General features: G+C 41.3%; 1 protein-coding gene across 2 annotated transcripts in view; it reads right to left on the bottom strand.

Moving 5' to 3' along the window:
- Nucleotides 1-17,168, bottom strand: part of CELSR1 (cadherin EGF LAG seven-pass G-type receptor 1) — a 162,567-nt gene that overhangs the window by 85,982 nt on the left and 59,417 nt on the right. For both annotated transcript variants that reach the window (XM_083859672.1, XM_083859671.1), the window contains exon 2: nucleotides 8,943-9,581. In XM_083859672.1, the coding sequence (XP_083715798.1) occupies nucleotides 8,943-9,581 (639 nt within the window). The remainder of the gene's footprint in view (nucleotides 1-8,942; nucleotides 9,582-17,168) is intronic.

The raw sequence follows: 17,168 nt of genomic DNA, 5'->3' as shown, positions 1-17,168 counted from the left end.
AGACAGGGGAAAAGGAGTCCCATTACCATGATCCTTGAAAGCTAAATCTCTTTTTTGTTTTGGAAGACCTACTTCAGATAGCCCAGAATTTTTTGTCTTCACCTCTGATCTGCTGTGAATACTGTGAGGGGATTTTTAGAACATAAGGTATACTGGAAAAAAAATACTATCTCAATACAATTTTATCTTCTGCACAAATAACTTACAGGCAAGTTTTTTGGGTTTTCTCCTCCTTTCTCTCCTTCTTTTTTGTTATCTGATTTGTTTTCAGTGAGAAAAAAACACCACCACTTAAGGAGAGTTTAACATATGGGTTAGTTTGGGTAGTCACTTAAGGAGTAGTTGAACATATGGGTTATTTTGACGTTTAGCAAGTGTATGTTTGGGTAATGAGAATGCACTTGTGCAGCTTAAAATTTTATCCAGCTAACCTTTTTGAAATTAAACAATGGGGAAAAACCCCCCAAATCTTACATTACACAAGGCTCAACTTGGCTAAATTAATAAAACCACAATTGTAAACTACAGTCACAGATAAACTTGCTGTTGTTTAATAAACTGCTATTTAAAATATTTTAATGAAAACAAACCTCCATGTGTGTAATTTCTGTCAGACCAATGATTTGCAATGCATATATGTTCACAATTATGACAATGTGTGGGAATATAACTACATCAGTGAGGAGGGGTTTTACATGTACCTATAAAATTATAATATCAAATACCTCCACTTTGATTAATTATGCTTCACTTCCCACTTTTTTTTAATTTTAGTTTTACCAATGATGATAAGAAAATGCACTATAACAAAGGTTTTCAAAAAGGCTGGGAGAACTGTGACTCCCAATTAGGTGTGGTGACAGAAATACCATCAATATAAAACCAGGAAAATAATTCAAGAAACTGCTCAAAATTGACAGAGCAGTATTATACCCAATGAAATACAATAAAAGAGATTTCACATGTGCTAGAATAAATGGAATCCTGAATTTGGATCAGTCTGTTGTTAACCAGGATGCCAATAGGAAACCTGAGGCGCTCACAGTGTCTCTCTGTCATTGGACACCACTGATAAGCTCATACTCGTAGCACATTTCCTTGTCAAGGGGTGGGAAGAGAGGTCAGGTCCAGAGGCAGGCAGGTACCCAGGCCAGGTTAGCTGCTTGCCTTGCTCACACAAAGCCAGCTGCCTGACAGCAAACAGGAGCTTAGCTGGCCACCGGGTGAGGGTCACAGATGTTATTTTCCAACAGGTATTTAATGAAATTCGACTTGAAAAAAAGAGACTGAACCAATGTTAGCCATGGTAGAAGCGTTGGACTAGCTGATCTTCAGAGGGCCCTTCCAACCCCAAACATCCTGAGGTTATACCTGGGCACCAGGGCTAGATACTAAACACCTGCATTGTAGGAGAGCTGGAGTTAGCACTTGTCCAACAGCTACAACCCTGTCCCACCAGTCTGTGCTTGCAGGCCTCCCATGTCTGCAGGCCTTGACTTCATAATGTACAGCTCACAACCAAAAACCTGCCTTCTCTCCATATTTCACTGTGATCCCACAGACACCAAGGGCATTAAGAGCCAGCAAGTGTAAAAATGTAAGTGTGAGAATGGAACCATCCGGAGACAGGTTACTGCCCAAGTTATCTGGTTACTAAATTTTAGCTACATGCTACTTTTACTTTTTAAAATTTGTTGTTGTTGTTGTTACCAAAATCTGGGGAAAAAGTGTAAAATAAACAGTCATAGACTCTTCAGCTGACAAATGAGGGGAGTGGCTAAATGAAGGAAAGAAGAAGCCAGCCCCACAGCTGCCTTATGGAGAAGCAAAAGAAGATAAGCAGTAATCAGTAAGGAGGATTTCCTAGACACTGAACTGTTTGGAAGAGCTGAATTCATAAGTATATTGGAGATTAATTACTGAGGTAGCTCCTGAAGCCAGAGCTAAGTGATTACCTTGGTGTGTGATCTGCTACTTGCTTCTACAAAGCACCCATTGTGTCTCCACTGCAGGAGCACCCAGGAAGAACATGAGTCCTGTTAAATAATTCTAGAACTAATTTTAAAAACCCAAACACAACATTAGGTCTGTAGCTAGGTTTCCACATGACAGCAAAGGACTTTGATCAGTGCACATATTTCCATGGGCAAGGAAAACAAGACACAAGGCTCCAGATGAGGCATCTGAACTCCCAGCACTTGCAGCAGGTCAGCTGAATCAAAGACCATTCCACCTGCAGCACCTTGGGGTGAGGGCAAAGAGGGTTTGGACATGACTGAGAAAACTGTTGAACTTTAAACAGTAGCTAGTTTATGCACATCAGCATGAGGGTAATGTGATAAAACTCTTTGCCTGAGTTTAAGAAAAAGCATAGCAGCCTGCTGAGAAGGCTGCAGGCCATGTACAGCATTTGAGAACTAAACTGTCAACAAATACACCACAGTAATCCAATTAGCAAAGGCTTTTTGCATCCTGACAAGTGAGCGTAGGTTGAGGATTAGCTGAAGGACATATCCTCCAGATAAAAACCCACTTAGAGAAATGGTAGGCCAGTGAGTCCTGTGAATCTGATAGAAACTCCACATTTCCAACATTCATCTCCTGTGACTTGGTGACAGACATGGACAGGGATATAATGAACAGAAATATGACAATAATAGACTTCAGAATTTGACTGAAATAGTTTACTCTGTTTTTATTGTTTCATTTATCTTCTGGAGGAAACAGTTATACAGTTGTTATATCTGGGCCACAGCCTCAGTGCAGGATCACTTGGATCCAGCCATAAGGCTGTGGTGTGCTGGCCCCATCCCTGCATGTGTGAACAGCAAACCTTGCCACAAAAAGAAGCAAGAACCTGTTTTAACATGCACAGCAAATCTCAGAGTTAAACACACCACGTGAGTGGGTGCGCAGACTTTGGCTGAGAATCTCTGTCAGGAAAGAAATGTCTTTCACAGGTTTCACAGGTTTCCGGCCATGGAATGGCCCTTCCTCAGCTGCTCTTGACTTGCTTTTGATGCAGCCCAGGACACAATTGGCCTTCTGGGCTATAAGAGCACATTGCCAGCTCATGTCCAGCCTTGCATCCACCAGCGAGGTGGATGAGCTCTTCCTCTGAGTCCTTCCTGGCAGGGCTGCTCTTGATCTGTTCATTCCTCAGACTATGTTGATACTGGAGGTGCCCCAACCCAGGTGCAAAACCTTGCTCTTGGTCTTCTTAAACCTCATGAGATTCCCCTGGACCCATTTCTCGAGCTTGTCCAGGTCCCTCTGGATGGCATCCCATCCTTCAGGTGTGTCAATTGCACCACTCAGCTTGATGTCATCTGAGAAATTTTGCAGAGGGCGTGCTCAATCCCTTTGTCTATGTCATTGATGAAGATAATAAGTAACTATAATGATAGCCTTTTCCAGCTTTTAGACCAGTCATGCTCTGAGAAGTGGTTGGAGGATTTAAGCTCTGCTGTAAGCACTTGGGGGCTTGGAAGGGGCTGGGAGGAAACAGGTACCTGGCTGTATACAGCTGCTGCCAACTGGGGACACAGCTTGCCATGTCTACAACAACAGAGATGCCTGCTTATTCAGTAAAGGCAGAAAAAGGCTGATGAAACAGAGAAAGTTGAAAATGGATGGAAAAGGCTGTGCTGGGACATCAGCCAAGGAGTACTAATTGTAAGGGTGGATCTTACAAGCAAACAATTATTTATCTTTCCATCAGATGTGAAAAAGCTGCAGAATCAGGTCCACAGCAACCAAAGGGAAGTGGTGATGCTGTTATGAAGACCTGGTTTCACTACAAGCATCAGAATAATGGCATTGCATAGCACTGTTGAAAAAGAAAAGAAATTTAGAAAAAATGTCTAAACCTTCAACACTGTCCAGACCTTCACTGGGATGCAATCACCCTCCACAAGCTTTTTCACACAATCGCCATACAGAAATTGCAAGGTTAGGCAACCAGGTATTCTACTTCAGGCACTGAGAAACAATGGAAGTTAGTCAGCACTCTTCTTCAATTTTTCTTGAAGCCAAAATCAGCAGAAATACTTCATAAAAACTCACTAAGAGTTCAAATTCTGGAAATACTGCAAATCATCCAGCACTTTAATAACTGTAATTGTATTTAAACTCTTTAAATTGACTATATGGTTTTTAGAGTATTAGACCTTGCCTAGGTTTTTATCTCTTTACTATTTAAAACCACCTGGAATCCAGCAGCATAACTCTTAGGACCTAGACTAAAAGATACTGTTCAGGCAGCAATGATACAAAACATTTCAGTATCTTCATTGTGTTCTCTTAATTTTGTAGTTAAGTATCAGAGAGATGACCCATGAAGCTGTCAAAGGGCAAGGACAATGTCCCTACATTCACGGCAGTGTTTGTGAATGACAGAATTTCTTGTTTGGTGTTTTTTATTAAAGAAAAACTTGGTCATAGCTGCTTGTAAGTGTTGTCAAAGTCCCACAGGCCTGTAAGGATAACCTTTGTTCATACTTGCTGTCACAAAACCACAGCCTTTCATAAGCTAAACAAGGAGTTAAAGATGTAGTGAGGAAGGAATCAAATTTAGATTTGCTGTACAGGATTTGGCTGTTGCACACCTGTGCAACTGAGCGTGGAATTTCAGACCTTCTTGCATAAGATAAAACACTCATTATGACTACTGTGGCTGCCTGAAAGCTGAAATTCCTTGAAATAAATCTCTCTGGCCTGAAAAAAGGAGAATCTGGTATCAGAGTGAGTTGAGAAATTACTATCTGAAGAATGACTATAAGTAAAGATAAAGCAGAAGATATCCTCGCATTTACTTTTGTGTTCTGTTTGCAAGAGCCAAACACTGAGAACCTTCTAAGCAATATGATTAGGAACTTCTGGCAGCATGCTGAGAAAGCAGCTATAATTACCTTCTCATGACACAAAGTTTGAATTCATAGCAGGCACATTAGATGTCATGATTCCTCATGTCAATATGGTATCACAAATACAAATTAGGAGGGAAAAAAGTGTAACACGCAAAAGATCTCTAATTGCTGTATTTGATTACTAGAATGATTTACAACGACACAAGATTTCTCCTCTCTCTGATGTGAAATCCAAGGAGAGATGCAAAGGATATGGGGAATTCCCTGATGATCTTTTTCCTCTACAAATTGCTCCTTGCTAGGGGTTGCATAGCAAAGGAGGTAGAGAGAATGTGATAATGCTAAGGAGAACTGTGGGAACATTAAATCTCTCCTTTATTTCAGGAGTTGGTGGGGGCTTTTTTTTCCCATTAGAGCGCTTTTGTTCTGTGTAAATTAAATTTTTGGGAACATGACCATAGAGGAGAGCAGTGTTGGTGGCTGCTGAGCTGGAGGACCACAAGAATAGCACTGGAGGAGGCAGCCACTCATGGCAGGGCAGGAGCAGTGGGAATTCACAGACAATAGGGTGCTGCCTTATGGCTGCAGTGCTGTGCTCTATAGGAGGCACCAGGATGGGGCTGGAAGTTCCTGCTCATGCAGGAACTGCTGTGGCATCCATGCCCCCAAAATTGGTGTGGATGACATGATGCATTTAAACTTCAGGGGGTTGCCCCCTGGGGAGTATAGACAATTCCACCTGTGTCTAGGCCTTCACCTAGATGAGTTCATCTCAGCTGCTTCTGCAGCACTCATAGATATACAAAGCTGGAAAAATTATATGGGCTTCAGATAGTGTTCAATAAATTTGTTTGCTTAACCAAAATTACTTGCTTTAACTTTTAGTCATGTACACAGCTCTCTGCCGTCAATGCACAAGGATTAGTGTGTACATTGTTCACTTCTGTACCTTAACTTGTATATAAAGAAGTTAAAGAGGTTGTAAGTCTGAAAAAAAAAAGTATTAAAAATATATGTACTTCCTCACTCACCTCCTTACATCACAGGAAATAAAGTTAATTCCAAATCACCCCAGCCTAGCCAGTAATCAGGTTTCAGAAATACCTTGTAGAAGCTCAATTTACCTTTGCACCCGTAACAGAAGACTCCTGAAGACAGAGAAACTTTCATCATGTATAAATGACTAACAATTACATCAAACTAAATGGAGGGCTTCAAAGCAGGGTGGAAAAATGGAGGGAAATTCCATCTTACTAAGATAGGACAAAATTGTCTTGTACAGGAAATAAACACTATATTTTTAGCAGGTGACCAGTCAGATAGAATCAGTACAGGGTTATGATTGTGTAGTGATTTCTCATCAAATTGCAGCCTATCTCCCTAAACAGATGACAGATCTTAGTATTTTCTTATAATTATTTTTCTATGTAGGCTCTTAACTGGGAATTGGAAACTTGAGAGCTCCCAAAGCAGACTTCCTTTCATAGACTATTACAATTCATATTTCATCTTTATAATTAATTCAAAGATTTGTAAGTACCTCATACTGGTGTGTTACTACACCAAGTTAGTACTATGATAAAATTTCAGTAATACCTGAATCTTCCAACCTTTAGACTTAGCAATTCTCTGCTCATTCCAGTTAATGGGCACTACATCCCTTGAGCCAACATACACTGCTGCTATTGAAACCAACCTATGCTATTTACATATCAAATATTTAGAAAATCTGGATTGCTGTAAACAATAAATTCACATCCAAGCTGAAGACACAATATTATGATCAACAGATATAAACTGAACCTGCAAATGGATATGAATATATTTAAAGAAAATATTACAATAATAGGTAAAATAACAGTGCTTAAAGGAGACTGGGACAAAATTCAATAATGCATCTTCATGAAATATTCATGGTAATAGATTACTTGTTGATAACATTTTCAACCTTGCTCTGTAAAGGGGATGAAAATCAACCAACTAATGGCCACCATATGTGGGTAGATCTTTGAGTTTGATGAACAAAACATTGTTATGCAACATGGAATGTATAGGCATCAAAGTAACTTCAACCAACCTCAGAACATATACTAAATTTCTACTGCATTCATCCAGTAATAAAACAGAAATATTCAACAATATTTGTATCAATTTTTGGTATTGCAGAGCCTTCTTTATCATGGTTGGAAGTGTTTTTCCCTGGTCAATCTGAATGGGATCAAACTGTCCTCCCAAAGAAGAAAGTGTTTCACTCAAGTGTAGTTAACTCTTCAACCTAAAGACAGCAAAGCTATATGCAGTGCTCACTCTTTAACTTCTGACCCCTTTAATATTCTGGCAGCAGGACAGTTAATTTTTAACTCAACAACTATGCACTGAAAAGAGACTTACAGATCAAATCTTTCTTTGTGTATGAATAATATGGTGCTTCTCTTCTAAATATGTACTGTGTTTGTTCTGACTACAAATACTAGCATTAAGTATTAAACACGTTCATCAATTATTAATATAAGCTTATTATCTTCCATTTTAAAAGTATATTTAGCCTTTTTTTTCTGAAGATTTCTAGCAAGTGATTCTAAAAATGTGATGGAATGCATGTCATTCCAAAACTATGACATGGGTGTATTAACTTCATTCTTATGCATATCTTGGGTTAATGAATCTTGCTACTTCTAAGCATTCCTATTTAGAATACAATAGTATACAAACGTTTTTAATGAAATCTACTGATCATAAAATTAATTTTGTGATGCCCAATTCTGTGTGTATTGTGTATTTATGGATAATGTACTTTAAAATGTATTTCACTGTGGAAGTCATTAATGAGAAGCTTGGTAGGAAAGTAACTCAACAAACACCAAATATCCCAACCATCTCACAGTTGTGTTCAGGGTTTCTCCCATCAGGCAAAAAAACTTGTCTCCATCTTCTTAGAAAGGTCCTGCTGCCCCAAGCCCTGCATAAATTGGAGAAAGCATCTCCTGTCCCCCATGCTGGGAAAAGCATAGTTCCTTTGCTGCCATGTCCCTGCTCACCAACTCCTGGCTCCTGCCACATCGCATTTTTGATGACAGCCCTGAGGCAAAAGCCAGAGACTGTGAGGGAAAACCCTTCCACCTGGAGGGCTGAACCCATATCAACTAGATTTGTTTTGATGTCAGAATTTAAATAATTTATGTTTTCAATTTTTTATAACTTCAGCAGTGAGAGGCAGTGTTGGGAACCAACCCCCTCTGCTTCACCCCTTGTTTGCAGGGGTCACAGCAGACATTGCTGAGCTGTCAGTGTAAATTACAGCTGGCAGCACGTCAGTGCAGAACACTTAAATGCGTGTGCAATTTCAAATACATAAATAATCCCACTGACTTTACTGAAGCACCAGAAAACATTCACCTAATATTCTTTCGTAACTTCTCAGGAGTATTTGGGAAGCAGCACTTTGATCTTTATTAGCTGTCAAGTCCTTGATGAGGCAAAGTACGTTCCTCAGCAGGCTGTGGAGACAGGCCTGGAAGCAGCTATGTCCTTCTGGGGTTTTATCTGAACATTTACAAAGCAGAGCTGACTTAGAGTATTTCCCTTAAGTGTGTATTATTGCAGCTTTTTGGGAACAAGAACAATCTTATTGCTCTGGGCTGGCTGATGGCCAAGGGCTGAGGAGCTCCTACCAAGCTGTGCACCCACACTATGCCCTGGTGTGCGAAGGGGCCTGGAATGGGTTTACATGCAAACCCATAAACTAGGAGATATGTCCCACCTTTTTCCTTCCAGACAGAAGAAATATGTTTGCATAAAGCATTTTGAGCATAAATTCACATCGTGCAAATCTCTTCAGCAGCTGACGGACTCCCTGCATGACCTGGAGCATGGCATGGTTCCTACCACCGTGCACGCACAGAGGTGGGGAACTCACCCTAAGTGACACTCACAGACCTTCTCCTGACTAGAAGGCAGTGCCAGGAGTTTTTCCCCCTTTGACTAAGAATGCCAGCAATTTCAGCTCGACACAGAGCTGGCCTGGCTGATGGTCTAACATATAAATCATGGGTCCAAGATAAGATAAACACATACCGGTGTAGTCCTCGTAGCAGTCACAAGTGTAGCCTCCCTCCCGGCTTCGACAGAGCCCGTTGCTCCCGCAGGGGTTGGAGTAGCACAGGTCAATCTCGGTCTCACAGTAGTCCCCCGTGAAGCCCGGGGGGCAGCGGCACCGCAGCCCATTGATGGGGTGGATGGGGCGGAACAGAACCGTGTTGGAGCTGATGAACGGGGCAGAGCTGTCAAACTTCAGCACGGACACACACTTCATGTAGTTCTCACAGGGCTCGCGCAGGCAGATGTTGTCGTCGAAGGGCAGCACCCTCTGCGTCGAAATCATGGTCAGCAGCGTCCTGTTGAGGTAGATCTGCTCCTGCAGGTCCTCAGAGGGGAAGAACTTGTTACGGATGCCACCAGGGAGCAAGGCTGAGAAGGTCACGTTCAGGATATTGGAGCTGACATCCGTGTCATTTTGGATGTTGAAAACAAAGATGCCGTCCTTGGCAGTGGAGAGCACAGTTGCCACCCCCTCCACAAACAGGGACAGGAGGGGAGAAAGGAACCTCTCCTGGGACATGTTCTCCAGGCGCACTGTGATGCTGTTGGTGAGCATGTCATCTGTGATGATGGTGACACGCAGGGTGCAGACTGCAGTGACACTGTGAACACCATCTGAAGGGAAGAGAGAAAAATAACAGCGATGTCAGAGAGCAGGCTTCAACCTAGGGACAAGGAGGCTCCCATAGACTCCGGAAAATGAAACCTGCAAGGCAGTCAGTTCAGGGCACCGGGATGGGAGAGGGACATGTATCCACCTTCTGCAGTTGATACCATTGCCTTTTCTCAGGAAAACAAAATAAAATTTCTTAAGAATTGTAACTCAAAGGACCCAAGATATCTCAGAGGCCAGAACACCTGCAAAAGATCCCAGGCAAATAACCAGCAAGGGTTAGTGTGGAAACATTCTGAGGGCCCTATGATGGCCAAGGGAAACCAAGAGGAAGGGGACTCTCATGACAGTGTCTGCTGGTCTACAACTGGTTCTGGGAAGTTGTTGCTTTTCACAGCACAATACCAAAATCATTTTCTTTGGGAGTGGTCTCAGGCTTAAGCAGCCAGAACTCTGCACAGACAGAGAACTGGGACCAGAGCTTCAGATATAAGTCATCTAAGGAAACAAGTCTTCACATTTGAGTGCTGGATCTTCTTAATTTCTCACACGTAACTTCTTAAAAATATTTTATGAATATGAGAAAAAAAATTAAATTAAATTTGCCTGTAGTGAAAAGCAGACATTTAAAAACTCTTCCATTTTATCTTCCTTTAAGGCATTTCTGATACTGCTGTGGCTGTTCTGCAATAAACCCCATAATTTTAAAAATATAGCACTAATACCTGACACTGGACTGAGAGATGCCACTGTAAAATTTCAGTACACCCTGAGGCTTACAGTAGTGCTGTGAATGTACAAACTCTAAATTATTCTGTCATTATGGGAAATAATTATGACACAGTGACTGCTAAATTTAATCCAACTTCAATGCAAGTGCAGAATGGGAAGTTGCATCATCGCTAAAATCAAATCACTTACTTTAAATCTGTCTCCTTGCGTCTCCTTGCTAACATTAGGGACTCATTAAAATACAGATTGCATTACAGAAAATATGATTAGCATTAGAGCAGCATCTAGAAATCCCAGATGAGATCAAGAGTGGCTTCCGATAGGAAACGATCCTTCTGAAAGATGTCACAGTGTAAACAAATGACCTTAAATGGGCATGAGTTCATCTCACGAGAGAGATGAATTGGTTTGAGTGGTCAATATGAGGCCCAGAGTGAAGTTAAGAACTGAGCCCAGTTTCCTTAAGCCACAGCTCAGTGCCACAGCCTTGGTCTGAAGTATCTCAGAGATAATAATTACACAAGTAACCTGCTATTAAGCCTGATTTCAATTAAATCACATGCAGAAATGGATTTTGAATCACATCAGTGTAAAATTGCATCAAGAATGGCATTTAAATCAATCAGTGTGAGATCAAAATTCTAACAGAATAGACTACTGTTAGAATGTCATTTTGCTAAGGTTTGTTATCTCAAAGTTAACTTTTTGACCTATTATGGTCATGAAGAAATAGAACAGAAAAAATCAGAATGATTTCTTTCCTACTCACTGTCACCACTTCATCTCAAGTGTGGTTTTATTTTAAAAAGATATGTATTGTTGGAAGATTTTTTTCCTCCAGTTTTATAGCAGTGATATAGTAAATCACAGCAGCTTAATTAACAAAATGGCTTTTGACTCTCTCCTCCTATCAGATTGTCTGCAAAAGCTCAGCTGTTGACTTTTCCCCACTGAAGCAGCTTTTATGCAAATAGAAAAATCTCTTCTTCTGTGTCCTGCTTTAACTGCTGCCTGGCTAAAACCAATCAGCCAGGAGGGGTCATTGTCTGGAGTGTTCTGTTTGACTTCTCCCAGGTAACAAGTGACAAGACAAGAGGAAATGGCCCCAGGTTGCTCCAGGGGAGGCTTAGATTTAAATATGAGGAAGAATTTCTCCACCACAAGGGTGCTCAGGCATTGGAACAGGCAGCCCAGGGAAGTGGTGGAGTCACCATTCCTGGAGGTGTTTAAATGATGTGTAGATGTGGCCCTTAGGGACATGGTTAAATGGTGGGCATGGCAAGGTTGGGTTTATGGTTGGACTTGATGATCTTAAAAGTCCTTTCCAAAATAAATGATGTTAAAGGTCCTTTCCAAAATAAACAATTCTGTGATTCTATGTGCCCACCACAGAAACTCACATAACAGCTTTCATTTTCTCCCAAGTTTGCAAAAATCTTTATCTTCTCTCCCTCAGACTCATTCTAGAAATGTGTAGTCTCAGCTTCCATCAAGACCCAAAGCAACCTTTACAATGATTAGTAGCCAAAATCCTCATTGCAAACTCCTCCTACATGGTCTGTGGATTTCTGGCCAATAGACAATACAGGATACCAGTATTTTCATAAATTACATCCTCAGACTAGTTTACCCATGTCTATCATTTGCCCAGCTCATTCCCCATGAAAACTATTCAAGTTTTTTTTCCTAAAGCAATTGACGTTTGCCTGTTTGTCCCATAGGGTGCCTGAACTATTTTGCTATTTGTTGCACAATATGCTACAGAAGTTCCCTCATACCAGCCAGAATTCTGGACAATGGGTCCTTTTTTCAGGAAAACACTATGATCTGTAGCCCATGGTATGTATAGTAAGAAGACAAAATACGATCCACTGTCTGACAATGCAGTAGAGTCTACAAACTGTCATAATCAATATCAACTGTCACAATACTCAAGAGCTTCCCAGCATTCACAACAGCTATTCTGACACAGTTAATAAATCACTGGAAAAAAGCCTGGTGTCAGATACCACACAGCCTCCTTGTTCCATGGGCAGCACAAAAGAAAACTGGGCACAGACATATAGCTGCAAAATGAAGTGGTGTTTTAAAAGCCAACTCAGCTTTGTGCAACCCTGTTGCAGAGCATTAAAATAAAAAGAGAGTAAAAAAGGAGCAGAGCATGTGTACTATAGGCAACAAAAGAATGGCACAGCTATAGAGCTGGCTGGACAAGCGCCTCTTTCATATCACCAGTTAGGCTGAGAGCAGCATCACAGGATCTGATCATCTATTCATTCAGAAACTCAAGGAAAGTTGAAACAATCTGTGGTTTTATGAGACCAAATTAGTATCTATTCTACTTCCAACAGACAACATTCGCTTTGAGGTTGGGAACAAGCACAATAAAAAAAATGGAATTTTTTTTGTCTTTTTTGGAAAATGACTTAAGCCCTAAATACCCAGTAATGTATGTGTTTTGAGATTTACAATTAAAATACTCCATAAATGTTTAAAATGTTTCCTGCCAGAAATGCCAGAGAATTATCATTAGGAAGTACTATTTTGTGTTTTGTGGAGTGGCAATACTTTGTGGCCTTCAGTCTTTGAGATGCCCACCATATGCAGCCACCAGTTTGCTAAAAGGGCTCAAACCATCTGAGTTTCCCAAGGTCTTATGATACAGCTATAAGAAGTCCCTCTCACGTTATGGCAGGTGCAAGATGGTTTGAGTCAGGGGTGTGAAACAACCTTCAAGTTTCTACACTGGAATTTCTGGCTACACTTTACTCTTTGGAGCAGATCTTGGAACAGATGAGTGCACACACATTCCCCAGGCTTAGCTGTCACCAGTTCTCACAGCCATCATGTGGGGGCTTTGGCAAACCAGCTGGATGCAGGAGTTTTCCTAAAGGAGCTCTAAACACTCAGATCATGCTGGCAGACGGGATATGCAGGCACCCTGCAAAGAGTGATTTGAGCAGACAGCCTGGATCTCAGCAGCCCAAGCCACCCGGGTAGCCTGAGGAAAGGGAAACACAGGACAGGCCAAAGGAAAAAAAAAAAAAAAAGGATTCAACCAATCTTTTTGCTGTCTTGGCTCCTAATTCCCTGTACCAAGGTCTTTTGTCACTTTGTCCTCAAGTTTCTCCTCCATAAAATAGGGATAATAGATAATAGCACTTAACATGTACACTGTGAAGTAGAGGGTACAGATGATGAAATGGTGAGACACTGGGGTAACAAAAACAACACAAATGTCCCTAAGAAATCATAAAAGGTCCTTTTAAGAGCTGTTGTAGCCACAAGGTGGAAAGATTAAAATAAGAGTCTTAATGTCTCACAGACTCGTGAATGAACAAAAAGAATTCTGAACAGCTTGGTAGCTACACCAAAAATGTGTTCATTACAAATGTGGTCCCTGCACACTGAATTTTTAATCTGGCAATATTATTCTATGTATAATTTCCACAAAAGTGCTCCCTACAAGGTGGAAATCAAAGCAGACTTGGCTTTTGAGTCATTGTCATTGCTAAAGAGGATACTTAAAACTAGAATTAATCATCTTCATCCTTCATCAAATTAATGAAAAGATCTATTAGCAAACACATACCCTGATGTATTACAAAGTAAAAAGAAGACAAGAAAGGCTGATGAAAACTTGACACTCTCTAAAATACATTAATAACCTGAAAATTTACTAAATAGGCATTGTTTCATTATTACCTTTACTTTACAACAAACCTTATCAAATCTGATACTTTAATCTCAGCTTTCTATCCTCTGGCAGTCCATAAACCAAAGAATTGTATAATCTAGAAATGTAAACACAGCAAAGTTTAACTGAAACGCATATTTGGCAATGGCAGCACCTGGCCAGAAAGGTTCTTTTGTTTCTTAAGTTTGCAGAAATAAAATAATTAACACTTTTTTTAGCTTATTACATGCAAAAGTTTTAGTACCAATTTTGAATCACATACTTTGCATACGTTATACAAATACTTCAGCATCAGAGCTTTCTTTTGCAGATATAGCACCCCAAACCCATTCTAATTTTGCTTTACAACACATCTGGAAATAGCAGATGTCAGTCTTTAGGACAGTCATGCAAAATCCTTGACTAGCAATCCACAGGTTCAAATAACCTCTTGCTCTTCCCAAATCATAAGATACAGCTGTGGCCATGGGTAGCAGCCATTGCTTGGTAACAGGCCTTGGAATGAGCAAAGTTGCATCCCCATTGCTTTCAGCCACGTCTGTCCACGTGGGAATTAATACATACCCAGTCCAGCACTAAATCTGGATTTTTTAGTGTCCTCTCCACTGCTTGGGTGGTAGTGGCACAGAAGTAGCACCAGGTCACAGAAATAAATACTGCAGGCAATGCTTGGCTGGCTGAGCAGGGCTGGCACCCAAACCACACTTCCCGCTGAGCAAACAGCAGTAAAAAATCAGCAGATGTCAATAAAAGTGAGACTGAGTGCACAGTCCTGCACTGAGCTTTAGTTTGCCTCAGAGAATCTGCCAGCATTGCAGGACTGACTCCTTTCCTTGCATTGAGCTTCCACCACCACGGAAGCAGATTTAAAATGCATAAAGCATCAGTGTGCTAATATTATCCCTTCCAAACCATTGCTGTAGGCACTACAAAGCTTCACTTCCATGAGTAGAAATAAGAAGTCTATGAACACCCATAAGATAAACTCCTTAAAACATCTTCTGTATTACAGAAAAGTTCAGGAGTTTATAATGCAAAGAAAATATCCTGAAAGAAAATAAATTGCAGAGAAAATGGCAGGTGGAAACCTGGTGCTGAAACACCAGGAAAACATGACCAGAAAGGAAAAGGAAAATGGGCATAATTGTGAATTTACAGATATCCCATCTCAGGGTTTTCCCAGTTAGCAAGCAGCCTCATTGAGGAAATGTTTCAGGATAGAAGGTGTATGACCCCAGTTTTAGTGTCCTCTCTGGGCACTCTGGAAAAGGAGGCAGGGGATGGTTTTGGTCTTAGCTTTCCAAAAGACAAGAGCAATGTCCAATGGCAAATATCCTCTCTGTGTCCCTAAAGAGACTCTGTTTTGTAATAGCAGGAATAGCTCAAACTGTAAAGGCCCCTTTTGCTAGAGAAAAGTGATCTTAAATGGTACAGTAACAGAAAAGTAACATCCTTGAAAAAAACATTCCATCACTTTCTTTGTAAAAACATAAACATATTGTGTATGATATCCTATGATTTCTTAGACAGGCACTAATGAATTCTGTCAAAGCCTCCCTTTCCTTGGAATTGCAAACACAGCTGATGAGCAATTCTGTCATTATGTCAAGTTGGATGCAACTACATGGAGATGACCATCCTTGGCCACATGAAACTTATGTTATTGATTTTGTCCCTTTGTTTCAGGCTGCCAGTCAGCTCCCTGCATTTAGGAGCACTGACTGCCAACACAAGCTGTGGGCTTTGGAAACAATATATAAAAATAACTGTCTATTATCCACACAATGCCAAAGGTTCACGTTGGAACCACTGCTCTGAAGAATGTCAAAGTCCAGGTCTACTCACAAGCCCGCTACATCAACAGGAAGATTCTCATTGACTTCAGTGGGCTTCATTCCCTGCCAAAATTTGGCCCAGAGCCTAATTCCCAGAGTCATTGCCAGTACTCTCACACAGAGCTTCACTCCCAACCCTGCAGCCCAAACAAGAACAATGCCCAGGAAATGGCTCTGAAAAATCAGAAAGGCAAGGGCAGAAAGCAAAACGTGACGGATGAGCAGGGAAAACATGTGGACACTAGAAACATGCCACATGGACTGCACCTCCTGAGTTGTAAAGGTGGTAAAGGTCTTCCTAAAATGAGGTGTCTGAATGAGCACCTCAATATCTCTTAAATACCAGGAAGGATGAGCAGCTGCAGCCACCCCTCAGCAGATGCTCTGTTTTGAAAACATTGGCCGATGTTGCCCAGCATCATTTGGAGGAAAGAAGGTTTGAAGCACTGACAGGAAGAGGGAAGACAAAGATGTGTTACCTGGTATTACAGGGGTATTTTAGATTACAGGGTGAGGCAAAACAGGAGGCAGCTGAGGTATAAGGTGTCTGCAAGTACCTTGGCATACCCAGTCTTGACTGAGCTGCAAGGAAGGGGAAAGTCCTGGGTAGACATGTCTTTAGGGGAAAAGAAGGTATCTGGGATTAATTACAGCAAGACTGGCAGACTGATGGAGGGCAAGCAATATGTCCATACTGGCAGAGTGAGTGCCAGTGTGTGACTGTGCCAGTGACCAGCTCTCTTTAAACCAGCATTAACCACATTACCTCCAGCACCTTCCTGCTGCCACTGTGGCAACTCAGAGCACCCCAGGGGTCTGTCACAGGCCACCCAGGCCATGGGGTATGCACCTGGATCATGGCTATGCCAGGCTGTACCTTGTCACTGCACTGTCCCAGAACAGCATCAGCCACATCCTCACGTGTGAAATGATGTCAGGGTCATTGCAAGCAATGGATCCCAAGAAGTGTATTCAGACACTTCCAGACAAAGCCACCTCTTCTGCTCACAAACTGCAGGCACTCTTAATTTCAAGTCAAACCTTAATGTACTTCTTCTTGCAAAGAAGATGAATATCTGGGACACCTGGGGAAAGTGGGCAGTGGCATTTGGGGCTCTCACCCCACACTTCCCTTGGCAGCAGCCATAGCTGTACCAAGCTAAATCAAACAGCTAAAAATACCCAAATTGTGGGAAGATAAATTGTGTATAAAGCAATTGTGAATTCCCAACGTGCATAAGAGAAAAAAACAAACCAATTTTGGCATCATTATCTTTAATGCAGCCTGTGCTATTCAGGATTATTTACTTTGTACACAATACTGA

The sequence above is a fragment of the Zosterops lateralis genome (assembly GCF_965231275.1).
Source record: "Zosterops lateralis genome assembly, chromosome: 4".
Lineage (NCBI taxonomy): Eukaryota > Metazoa > Chordata > Aves > Passeriformes > Zosteropidae > Zosterops > Zosterops lateralis.
The sequence above is the reverse complement of the archived record's forward strand: the minus strand, read 5'-3'. Positions and strand labels throughout refer to the sequence as shown.